The sequence below is a fragment of the Mandrillus leucophaeus genome, unplaced genomic scaffold (genome assembly GCF_000951045.1).
Source record: "Mandrillus leucophaeus isolate KB7577 unplaced genomic scaffold, Mleu.le_1.0 Scaffold100, whole genome shotgun sequence".
In the NCBI taxonomy this organism is placed as follows: domain Eukaryota; kingdom Metazoa; phylum Chordata; class Mammalia; order Primates; family Cercopithecidae; genus Mandrillus; species Mandrillus leucophaeus.
This window is the reverse complement of record NW_012098099.1, coordinates 1,964,767-1,977,981: the sequence shown is the minus strand read 5'-3', so window position 1 is coordinate 1,977,981 and position 13,215 is coordinate 1,964,767. Positions and strand designations below refer to the sequence as shown.

Genomic DNA, 13,215 nt, shown 5'->3' with positions numbered 1-13,215 from the left:
AGCTCGTTCCAGACACCCATGCAGTTTCAAGACATGCTGTTTTTACGCCTCTGCCAGTCATCTGGCTCAATTTGCCTTGCCTCATAGGAAAAAAAAAGTATCTTATAGAAAGGTAAACATGATTATAACTTCAAAAAGCAGCAGGATGCAAAATAATCTTGCAAGTGATTTTACTTTGGAAAATCTCATTTACATAGAAGAAATATGTAAGAAAAGAATTACAATTCAAGAGTAGATTTTTAAAACCCATTAATCAGACTGAGGTGTACCTTCTATCCTGTGCCCTCTATTCCTTTGTGAAAGTGTGTTGTGGAGAGGTTATGAGTAAAGCTAATTAAAGTCTTTTTTAATTGTATATAAATACGAAACTGAACTTTATTGAAAACCTATCAACTATAACTATGACTGAGGCTTGAATGGTTATGGGATTAAACCACATTCAAAGTGGCTAATAAAGCAGAACACACAATTAATGAAAATTTTTAAAATAGCACTTATTTTCATTGTCAGTAGCATGTATGACACACATACTTGGCATCTACTATTTGGCCTGGTGCTTCCTCCTACTCTATCCTAAGGTTAACTCAGCTTTCAGTCAAAAGAACTTAAGTGTTGATGGCCTTGCATGTGTTAGTGTTCCTCAGCTGTCCACGTCCTGCTTTCTTACCTTTTCTTTGTTTTTTTAAGACATCTTTTTTCTTTTGAAACCTTCTTGTTGCATAAATATTTCCTCGTTTGTCATCTTAATTGTTCTTTATATATTTATAAAAGGCCATCCCTGTATTGCACTTTACATCTGGCATCTCTCTAACGAGACATAGCCAGCAGACCATTTGTAGGAGCTGACTGTCTTTTTTATTTTACTTTGCGTTTTGGTTTTGAAATTGTGCTTTTTTTGTAGGAAGGCAGGTATTCACAAGGGAAAGATGTAAATACTCAGTTGTTTATTCTGAGACAGGGTCTCACTTTGTGAAATGCAGTGGTACAATCATGGCTCACTGCAGCCTCGACTTACTGGGCTCAAGCAATCCTCCCACCTCAGCCTCCCCAGTAGCTGGGACTACAGGCATGCGCTACCACACTCGGCTAATTTTTAAATGTTTTGTAGAGACAGGGTCTTGCTATGTTGCCCAGGCTGGTCTCAAACTCCTGGGCTCAAGCGATCCTCCATTCTTGGCCTCCCAGAATGCTGTGATGACAGGTGTGAGGTACCATGCTCAGCCCCATGAGGCACTTATTTAAACTGCTTAGTTATCTGTCCTTACAGTATTGATTGTTGTTTGTTAATGAAACTTATTGTTTGGTTGAAAAATTTTTAAAGTACCTCTTTTTCTAAAGGTATTTCATTGTAATAATAATACCATTTTATTTTACTTAATCTTGCCAAAAAGCTACCAGAAAGGTGACCTCATTCCCAACATCTGAATTTCTTCTCTTCCAGGACTCCTGATAGTTCAGGATGCTTCAGAGAGGGCAGCACTTATACCTGGTGGTCTTTCTGATGGTCAGTTTTATTCCCCTCCTGAATCTGAAGCAGGTAAAAAACTTCATTATTATTTGTGCTTGTTTCTCTCATTCAAAAGCTCTGCTCTTCCTCCCTCTCCCTACCCCCTCTATTTCTCAATATACTTAGCTAACATTTAACATGCCAGGCATTAGGGATATGAAAATAGGTGAGACACAGTCTCACATGAGACCAGTGGTAAGACACAAAGTTGTAAAAATAAATGTCATGGAGGAGTGATTAGACATCGTGGTTTGTGATATGTATCTTAGAAGACACACAGACAAGGGGAAGGGTCTCAGGGCTCTCATTATTCCAGTTCATCACCAAACCAACCTCCTTCTTGGACTCCCGTGTCTGAGAATGGCAGCACTGTCCACCCAGTTGCCCAGATCAAACACCAGAGCCTCACTGTTGGCTCCACCCCGTTCTTATGGCTCACCTCTCATCATTCACAAAACTGTTTCCATCCTCTCTCCCTCATTTCTACCTCCATTTTCTCGTTCAAATCCTGCCACTTCTTATCAGCTCCAGCCTCATTTCAGCATTACTTTCTGCAGTTTCTGCAACAGCCTTTGTCTCCCTGCCTCTGGTTTTGTCTTTCGCTAACCAGCAACCAGAGTTCTCTGTTAAAAATAGTAATTACACTCAACAACAAAAATAAACAACCTGATTAAAAAAATATGCAAAGGTTTTGATAGACGTTTCTCCAAAGAAGATACACAAATGGCCAATAAGCACATAAAAGATGCTTAACATCACTAATCATTAGGAAAATGCAAATCGGAACCACAACAAGATGCCGTTTCATACACATTAGGATGACTATTACAGAAAGCAAAACCAAACAAAAAGGCAGAAAATAAATATTCGTGAGGATATGGAGAAATTGGACCCCTTGTGCATTATGGGTGAGAATGTAAAATGATATAGCCCCAGTAGAAAACAGTATGGTGTTTCCGTAAAAGATTAAACATAGAGTTACCATATGATTCAACAGTTCTACCCCTGGGTATGTACCCAAAGGAAATGAAAGCAGAGACTACAGCAGATATGTGTATACCCATGCTCATAGCAGCGTTATTCACAGTAGCTAAATGGTGGAAACAACTCAGACAGCTGTCAGCAGATGAATGGATAAACAACATGTATGTATGTCCAATGGAATATTATTCTGCATTAAAAAGTGATGGAAAGTTGGGCACAGTGGCTCATGCCTATAATCCCAGCACTTTGGGAGACTGAGGTAGGAGGATTGCTTGAGCCCAGGAGCTCAAGACTAACCTGGACAACATAGTGAGACCTTGTCTCTACTAAAAAAGAAAAAAAAAAAAGAATAGAATTCTGACACATGCTATAACATGTATGAACTGTGAACACACTATGCTAAGTAAAATAAGCCAGACACAAAAGGGCTGTCATATGATTTCACTAGATGAGATACCTAGAGAAGTCAAATTCTCAGAATGGGATTGCCGTTCTGAAAGTGGATGTTGGTGATGGCTGCACAACAGCGTAGATGAACTTAATGCACTGGACAGCACGCTTAAAAATGGTTAAAGTGGTAAATTTTATGTTAAATATATTTTTCTTTGGTAAACACTATTTTTAAAACTGCTAACACTTTTTTAAGTTGTCAGGTGCTGTTCTAAGCTTTATTAATATTCACTCATTTATTCCTCCCTTGTCTGCTTATCTTCTGAGATACAGATCACAAACCATACTGTCTAATCTATTACATTCATTTTTACAACTCTGTGTCTTACCACTGTTCTCTTGTAAGATTGTGTCTAACCTATTTTCATATTTTTAATGCCTGGCATATTAGATGTTTGCTAAGTGGCTCCACTCTGTGATGTAAAACTCATATTATCCCTAATGTAGAGATGAGCAAATGAGGCACAGAGAATTGAAGCCATTTGCGCAACATCACACTAATAATAAGTGGTGTAGCTGGGATTTAATCTGGGGTCTAGTCCTAGAGTTCATGCTTATAACTGCTAGAGTATATTAGCCTCTTGGTGTTTATGAAAATATAGACTTGGTCATGCCAGTCCTCTGCTCAAAAGCCCTTCAGTAGCATAAAGGATCAAGAAATCAGTAGATCTTAGCCTGGCTGGAAGTGCCCCTGGGGGCACTGTCACCAGTTGTCTAGTTTCTCACCTTGCGACTGCCTTCTCGTGTGCTGTTCATAGCTCTTGTGAAAATGCTGTGCTCCAGAGCCCTCCAGCCATTGTCCACCTTGCTGTTTCCATTCTGAACATGATCTCCTCTGCAGTCTTAGTGTCTGCTCACATGTTCCCAGGTTCTTCCCAGCCATGCCTACCCTTCCCGTCTCTCCCAGCAGTCTTAGAACATCCTCGGCATGTTCTTTGGAACCTCTTCCACAGCCGTGTCATCCTGTGTTGTCTGCACTGCCTTCAGCGCTGACCTGGTCTGTTTCTACTGCTGGGTTATAAACTCAATTTAGGGACTACATCATTTTATCCCCTACATTAGGCCTAGTTAATATTTTCTCTCTCTCACACACACACACACATACACAGAGTGATAAAACAGATTCCAGACAGAAAGAGCCGTGAATGATTGAAGGTGCAGCAGTGTGAAATATCAGTGTGCTGGAGGAACTCCAAGTAACTTGAGATTCCGGACTATTGGTGTTGGATCTGAAAGCAGCGTACCACACAGAAACATGGAGCCAGATGAGACACAGATATGGATTAGTAGAAAATCTGTTTCTATAACAGTAAAAACTAGAATTAAGTATTAAATTCTTTATTACCTCATAAGGATTATTTCATTGAGAAGTTTTGTGTCATAGGACTTTACTCTGTGAGAAAAGGAAATTCATATTAGAGTTCATGCATCTCTACTTCTTTTTCTAAGACTAATACAGGTTCCAAGTACTAATGTATTTTCTTAACTAGAGTTCAGAACATAGAACAGTAGTGACATAAGGAACACCACCTCAAGCAAGCCTCATCAAGCTTTCTAGTTCTGGGATCCATCCGCACTTCACCTTTATCATTTACCACCACCTAGTGGTATCCTGGAGCATTACCCTTTCCTTGAGTTAGGAAGGTAAACAAGAACAAAATATTTTCTTGGCGTTCCACTGTGTAGCTGCTTTGTTTGACAAAAGACAGGTTACTAATGGGCAGAGAAGGAGGGGTCAGAGTGGACTACCTTATTATATTTGCATTGTCTGAATGTTCAATTTAGGAAAGAATTAAAAATGAAAACTCTTACTGGAATTAATATGCCTAGAAAAAAAAAGACTACTCTAGAGCAAAGCTTTTCCATTATGCCAACAGCTAAAAATTCAAGCCTTTCAGTAGCTGATGTTCTAAGCTGCTGTTGCCCTGCTACAGTGCAGACTTCCCTGGTACACATGAGGGCGTCCGAAAAAGGCCTGACGTGCCTTTTGTTGTCTTTTTTTTTTTCTCCACCACCTAATACAGTACCTGGCTTATATTAGACTTATAACTGTTGAAAAAAGGGATGAAAAGAAAAGGGAAAGAAATAGGAGGCACCATAAACAAAAATGTTAGCAGTTTTCCTTGTGAAGGAACAGCCTGAATTTTAGTGTCACAGTTTATTAGATACACTTGTAAAGGATATAAAAATAGTTTGTTTGCAGGCTTGCTTATTGATCAGACGACATCCTACATCCCTGTGTATTAAGTGGAAAGACCGAGGAAGCATGATCCTCTATCAGATGACTGGGTTGAAATTATGTGTGGTCAGAGAGCTTAAATGAACCAGTTGTGAAGCTGAAGAAAGGATAATTCTTCACCTCCTAGACCATGGAAAGACTAACTTAAAATGAGGAATTGCTCAATTGCATCATATAGCCTGTCCTGTGCAAGTCTAGATAAGGCATTCATTACAGTTCTAAGTTGCCACCTCCCCAGAGTAGCCTTGCATCCTGGTTTGCCTGCAGCAGCCCTGCCTCCTTCTGGTTGCCGCATGTAGTTATTATTAGAAGCCCTGTATCTCTCAGCAGTGTTCTTGTTTAGATGATGATTTCTATGATCACCCTATGTGTAGTGAATAGATTTGAAACAGTTTTTTCCACCTTTTAATTAAAATTTTGAAAATTACTGAAAAATGATTACCAGGGATACTGAATAATATTCACTTTTTTAAAAAGCTTGATTGAGGTGTAATTTGCATATAATAAAATTCATCCATTGTAAATGTATAATTGCATGATTTTTAGTAAAGTTATAAATTTTTAACCAATATTACAGTGTAATTTTGGAAAGGTTTCATCACTTGAAAAACTTCTTCCATACTTATTTGCAGTTAATCCCCACTTCTACCTCTGATCCTAAGTAACCACTCATCTTCTTTGTATCTTGACAAATTTACCTTTCCTGGGCATTTAATGTAAATGTAGTGATATGATACATGGTTTTTTGCATCCAGCCTCTTTTGCTTAGCATAAGGTTTGAGGACCAACCATGTTGTAGCATATATCAGTGTTTTGCTCCTTTTCATGGCTGGATATATTATTCCATTTTATGGATATACAACATTTTGTCTATATCCACAAGTTGATGGACATTTAGATTGTTTCCATCTTTTGGTTATCATAAGTAATCCAGCTATGAACATTCACATACATGCCTCTGTGTGGATGTTTGTTTTTATTATTCTTGAACAGATTTCTAAGAGAAGATTTGCTGTGTCGTATGGCAAGTTTAACTTTTTTTAAAATTGTGAAACTGTTCTTGATCTTGGCTGTTTTATTTTACATTCCCTCCAACAATGTACAGTAGTCCCTTCTTATCCACAGTTTCACTTACCTGAGGTCAACTGAGGTCTGAAAATATTAAATGGAAAATTCCAGAAATAAACAGTCCGTGAGTTTTTAATTGTGTGCCGTTCTGAGTAGCATGATGAAATCCCACACTCTCCTGCTTCGTCCTGCCTGGAATGTGAATCATCCCTCTGTCCAGATCCATACTGTGTGCACTGCCCACCTGGTAGTCACTTAGGAGCCATTCAGGTTATCAGATCGACCATCCCAGTATCACAGTGCTTGTGTTCAAGTAATCCTTATTTCACTTAACAACGGCAAAGTAGTACTTCTGGCAATTCATATATGCCAAAGAGAAACCATAAAGTGCTTCCTTTAAGTGAAAAAGTGACAGTTCTCACCTTAATAAGAAAAGAAAAAAAAAAATCACATGCTGAACTTTGTCACGTTTGTCATACAGTAAACTTTTTCATAGTTATGTATGTATAAGAAAAAGCATAATATTGATAGGATACAGTACTGTCTGCGGTTTCCGGCATCTAGGGATAAGGGGGATTACTGTATATGCATTTCCGTTTCTCCATATATTCACCAATGCTTAGTATTGGGTCTTTTTCATTATAGCTAGGCTAGCAGGTTTAAAATGGTATCTCATTGTGGTTTTAATTTGTATGTCTGTAGTGATACTGAGATATTTTTCATGTTTCTATTATATGTAATTCATTAGTCTTATTTAGAGAAAAATCTATCTCATGTCTTTTGCCATATCTCTGTGTTGTCTTTTTATTATTGAGTTGTAAGAATTTTTTATACATTCTAGATAGAAGTGCTTTCATATATGATTTGCAAATCTTTTTCCCAGTCTATTGTTTGTCTTTTCATTGCTTCACAGAGTCTTTTGAAGCACAAGTTTTAAATTTCGATTAAGTGTAGTTTATGAATTTGTTCTCTTATGGGTAACATATTTGTTGTGGTCATATCTAAAAAACTCTTTACCTTAACTCTATGACGTGAAAATTTTCTCCTACATTTTCTTCTAAAAGGTTTTATAGTTTTACATCTTTCAATTAAGATTACAATACATTTGAATTAATTTTTAAATATGGAGGAGGTAAGGGATTATCATTCTCTTGCTTTTGGATATTCAGTTGAACAGCACCAGTTCTTGAAATGACAGCCTTTCCCCATTGAACTGATTTGACACATTTGCTAAAATCAGTTTACTATAAACTGATTTTGTGCCAAACCAATTTTTATTTTTTTAATTCTGCTTTCTTAAGGTGAATACTTATATGATTGATTTGATACTTTTTTTTTTTCTCATATAGCCATTTAAAGCCATAAATTTTCCTCCAGGAATTACTTTAGTGACATCACATGAATTTTGATATGTTGTGTTTTCATTTGAATGCGTTCCCTGGCTTTCAGCAGGTTGACATGGATGTATCTGCATGTGGATCTCTTTGTATATATCCTAATCTGTGTTTATTCTCCTTATAAAATATGTGGATTAATATTTCTCAGCCAGTTTGAGAAATTTGAACCATTAATTCTTCAAACATTTTTCTGACTTTTTCCTCCTTCTGGGATTCCCATTACATGGTTGATTGATATGCTTGATGTCTCTGAGCGCTTCAACCTTTCTTCAGTCTTTTTCTCTCACTCAGAGAGAGTTTGTTTTGACTGTCATTTTTTCCTGGGAATGGTCACACTTTCTTGATTCTTTGCCTATCTTGTATTTTTTGATGAAAAGTATTTTGCTGAAAATAAAGTAACCAACTCTAGGTTCTGACTTTTTTCCTAAAAGGTTACTGTTATTGCTCTTTATTTGTTTAGTAAATCATCTGTGCTAAATCTGTGAAATCTGTACACCCTGGGATGTGTGGCTACTTCTTGTTTTATTGTCCATTAATTAATTCTTGCCTGTATTTTTTTTTTTTTTTTTTTTTTTTTGAGGCCGAGTCTCGCTCTGTCACCCAGGCTGGAAGCCTAGCTTCCTAGGAGTTACCCGTGTCTAGAGCTTACTGATTAGGCAGAGCCTAGCTTGTGATTACAAAGAGGATTGCACTGAAACACCTGGATTAAGGCTTCCATCCTCTGCCAGGTAGAAATGTACATGGGCTGGATAGCACCTTCAGAGTTCAGGCCATTTTCAAGTCCTCCCCAGCTTTTACTTTCTGCTAAGTCCTTTCCTGCTCTGTCTGCATATGCTTAGAGCTCAGGCTAATTGGCTGGCTTGGGCTCTCTTGGGTCTCCTCTGTGCACGGAGACAACCCCAGCTGGGCATATGCTTGTCCCAGTGGTGACCACAACTCAGGCTCCCAGAGTAGTTGGCCCTTTCTGTTCACTTGCCTCTGAATTTGTCACTTCATTGTCAGTGTCACTGGGCATGAGCATGGCTCCCCACTCCAAATTAAGTGATCTCCCTTCAACTGAGTAGCTTTGCTGCCAGTCCCCATGGCCTGCCCCACCCTGGCAGAACCTCCATGGCCATTGAGCTGGGTATTGGGAGGTTGGAGAAGAACAGGAGCAGCTCCAGGCAAGACACGACTGCTATTCTCTGAATTCTGCAGTGTTTCAAACGTAAACATTTCTCCAGTTGTTGTATGCTTTTGGTTATTTCTCCAGTGGTGAGATGGCTAGTTTTGCCCATTTTGCCACATTTTGGGGGTGCTTGTCAGGGAGAGGATTTATTGACTTCTTCACTTGGCTGTAGCCAGAAGTCCCTTTAAAAATATGTAAAGAAGACATATTGTTATGTTTTAATTAAGGGTTTAGCTTTATTTAGGACTCCCAAACAATTCCAAGACATGGCAACTCATTGTGGTTTCAGTGCCGCTGGCCTGGCAGGTTGAAGTGAGCCTGGGAACAGGAAGATCTGGTGTGACCATCTTCCTCAGCCTCCTTCCACAATGAGGACAGGCAGTTCACCACCTCTTGTCTCTATGATGGACAGCATGTTAATAGGCTAGAAAGTAAAGCCTTCAACATTTAAGTCTTTACCTATTCATTTTACTACAAATTCAACCTAACCATGTGACATTTATGAGGTTAAAATGTTCTCTTTAGATTATCAGGCGTTCTTTCCCTATACCAAATTTGTTATTGGCTATAATTCAGGTAGACATTCTTTTAAGGAAAAAAGAATGTCCTTTATAAAGTATGTTGTCTAACAAGATTCAGGTGCAGTTGAGAGAGGCTGCGGCTTTTACATGTGAATTGGTGGCATCTCTCACCTACTACTTTGGTCTTCTCTCAGGGCCCCCTCCCCTTTTTTAAATTCCCCTTCCCTGAGTATGAAAGTCATGCATTTAAAAAAGTGGAAAGAACAAAAATTACAAATTACGTGGCCTTCAAACTATTTGGTAACATCAGTGTTGACAGTTCAGTTTCCTTCTTGGGGGGTGGGGGTGTGTGTGTGTGTGTGTGTGTGTGTGTGTGTGTGTGTTTAATCTCACATCATTGTGCCCATGCTGCCTATATTATTCATATTCTGCTTTTTAAAAATATAATTTAAAAATAATAAAGACAATTCAGGTTTATTGTAGAAATGTTGAAATATCCAGAAAAATATATAAAAGTTACATGGTTATTTTCTTCTACTTTTTCTCATTTGCACACATATATTTGGTTTTTAATTTTATCAGATGTGATCTCATGGCATATAAAGTTTTATTTGCTATACATTTGCTTTTACCTTACAGCATATGCATTTTTCATGTTATAAATTCTATATAACCATAATTTTAAGTGGATGCAAGATATTTTATGGAACTATGGTATTAACCTTTTTTCTATTGTCAGACACTTAGGTTTCTTTTCTAATTTTTAGAGAGAAAATCTACATAATGAATAATAAGCATTATTTCCTCAGGGATAGGTCTGTCCTAAGGAAAGAATTCCAGAGTGAAATGACCAGGTCAAATCTAGGAATATCCTGAAGCTTATGAGACATTGATCCAGAAGGTCCAGACGGTGGTCACTGCCACAGTGCTCTCTCACTGCTGTCTCACTCATCTGCCACAGCTATTGTTAGAAACACTTAGATTCGATTATTTGTACCAAGTTCAACATTTTTGCATGTAAAAAATATATACAAGCTCATCAGCAAAGAGGTGGAGGAAGAATAGTGATTGATAATAATTATTGGTCTGCATGAATGTTCTTAGTACATAAGTGAAATCCATTTTGACAGATTAGTGTAAGTGATAGATTATTGTTTAAAAGTTTTCATCTTACAAGAAATAAACTAAAACTTTCAAATAGCAGTTAACCTAAATCTCTTGAGGATTAAACATGTTTAATGTTTTTGTGTGTATATGTTATCATTTTAAACATATTTATTTAAAATAGTTTGTTACTATAATGGAATGAAATACTTTTTCTTCTTCCCTTTCTCCGCCATGTAGGATCTGAAGAAGCTGAAGAAAAACAGGACAGCGAGAAACCACTTTTAGAACTATGAGTACTACTTTTGTTAAAGTAAGTGTTTGAAATGAAACCGTAACAACAAAGTAGTTAAGTATGGAGATTTCCTTTGAGTAGAGTCCAAGTAGAATTCAAAGAATAAGAGTTTAAGTATAGCCAGATTTGGCTTACTTGCATGAATTTATCAGTCACATTTTATTAATATCAAATGTCTTAACATTTTTTGTATAGGTATACATTTGTACGGTTTGAAAAATACCTCAGATTTCTAAATTTCTAAAGAATACTGATGAATTTATGTTAGTTTACTTAGCCAGAATGTCTACATGCCAGTCACATGTCATTGTTTTAATGATAAGTATGAACCTGTGTTAGAAGGGCAGCAGTCCTGTGAGATGCGAGTGCTGTTATCACCTCCATTTTGCATTTGAAGCAGCAGAGACATAGAATGGGTCACTTATCCAAGGCTGCACAGCTAGACGTGGCAGCGCTGGGGCTCAGGCCCACACTGTCTGGTACCACCTCCACTGCAGCCCCTCACTGGGATATTTCTCAAGGATTTTGGAGCCTCTGAGATGAAAGCTGCTGTACATCCAAAGCAGTCATGCTTAATGGGCTCCAATTTAAGTCATCAAATAAAATCATTTCAACCTCATAAATAGAAGGCAATTGAAGTACATTGTAGTAGCAGCAAATCTGCCTGACAGTTTAACAATAGAAGGAAAAAGCTCCCGGATTGTGAGTCATTGGGAAACCGGGACAGAGGGTGACTGGGTGGGAGAGGCAGCCAAGGTCATGTCGCGTGGAGCCCCTGTGCCTGCCTCCTCAGCCCCCAGCACACCTCAGCTGCATCTCTCCACCACAGTCATGTACACACAAAGCAAAAAGGTGGGCATGCTGGTAGTTGAGCCTTTTCTGAAATACTTTAACATGAATTCTAGTGTGACCACACCCATGGTCCTTCGTGTGTCTGTCACAGCCCCACTTCAGCACACAGACTTTTATGTACATGTAAGCTGACGATGGCATTTTGCGTTTTAATGCTATTTCTCAAATACTTTGTCTTCTCTCTTTTTCTAAGTGTGAAAAACCCTCACAGAAAGTCATCGAGGCAAAAAGAGGCCGGCAATCGAGTCTCCCTGTTGACAGTAAAGTTGAAATGGTGACGTCCACTGCTGGCTTTATTGAACAGCTAATAAAGATTTATTTATTGTAATACCTCACAGACATTGTACCATATCCATGCACATTTAGTCACCTGCCTGTGGCCGGTAAGGTAATGTCATGATTCATCCTCTCTTCAGTGAGACTGAGTCTGATGTGTTAATGAATAGGTGAAGAAAGTCTTGTGCTGTATTCCTAATCAAAAGACTTAATATATTGAAATAACACTTTTTTAGTAAGCAAGATACCTTTTTATTTCAGTTCATAGAATGGAATTTTTTTGTTTCATGTCTCAGATTTATTTTGTATTTCTTTTTTTAACACCCTACATTTCCCTTGTGTTTTTTAACTCATGCACATGTGCTCTTTGTACAGTTTTAAAAAGTGTAATAAAATCCAACGTGTCAATGTGGCTAGCTTGTTTCTTGTTTTGCATTATGTATGTGGTCTGAAGTGTTGGACCTGCAAAAGGGGAAGAAAGAGGGATTGCGAATACATGTAAAATGTCACCAGACATTTGTATTGCTTTTATCATGAAATCATGTTTTTCTCTGAGATTGTTCTGAAATGTTCTAAATACTCTTATTTTGAATGCACAAAATGACTTAAACCATTCATATCATGTTTCCTTTGCGTTCAGCCAATTTCAATTAAAATGAACTAAATTATACTGTGCGCTATTTTTTCAAACATGAATATTCCCCTTAATGATTCATGGGAAGTCAGGATGTCTGTTAGTTTTCTTTCATCATTCATTGTGTCATTCAAGAAAAACCTAATTGCCTGTAGTGGTGATGATGCTGGCTTGGGTAGAAACTGACATTTTGTGCATATCAAGTCACTTCTATCTGTGCTTGTTCTAAGAGTGGATCAGATCTCAAAAGTGCAACAGGGAGGCTTGCTGGGAGGCTGGAGTCTAACCAGGATGAGTGTCTCATAGTGGAGGAGGGGTGAGGAAAATCTCCAATGTCTGGCCTTGAGACTAAAACCTTAGAACTCAATGGTGTTATGTGAGTGAGAATCTCCTGTTTCAGGATTGGAGTTGCATATACACCAACCCCACAGATGATGCTTAAGCTGCCAATCAGGTTGTTCACTTCACCTGAGAAGGAGCTCTCACGCAGACATGTTGAGTGAACCAGTAGGATGTTGCCAATCCTCAAAGGAAGCCGAGTCTGGCTCAGAAGTCACCTCTCTAAGCACAGACCAAGAGGAATGAGGTATAGTATTTGAATATGCTAGGAAGTCAGACTGTAGGAGCCTACAGTGATTATTTCAACGATTCAGTTACATATTCCCCTGGGACTGCATAGATTCAGCACAGGGGTGTGGGTACCCACTCTGCCATGTTTCA

The 13,215-nt window shown here is 38.2% G+C and overlaps 1 protein-coding gene across 1 annotated transcript in view; it reads left to right on the top strand.

The window, feature by feature from the left end:
* STARD3NL (STARD3 N-terminal like) overlaps window positions 1–12,531 on the top strand; it is a 51,904-nt gene extending 39,373 nt beyond the window's left edge. Inside the window, exons 7-9 of the mRNA XM_011972831.1 lie at window positions 1,442–1,537; window positions 10,679–10,757; window positions 11,779–12,531. Of these exons, the coding sequence (XP_011828221.1) occupies window positions 1,442–1,537; window positions 10,679–10,734 (152 nt within the window). The 3' untranslated portion in view covers window positions 10,735–10,757; window positions 11,779–12,531. The remainder of the gene's footprint in view (window positions 1–1,441; window positions 1,538–10,678; window positions 10,758–11,778) is intronic.
* The last annotated feature ends 684 nt before the right edge of the window (window positions 12,532–13,215 follow it).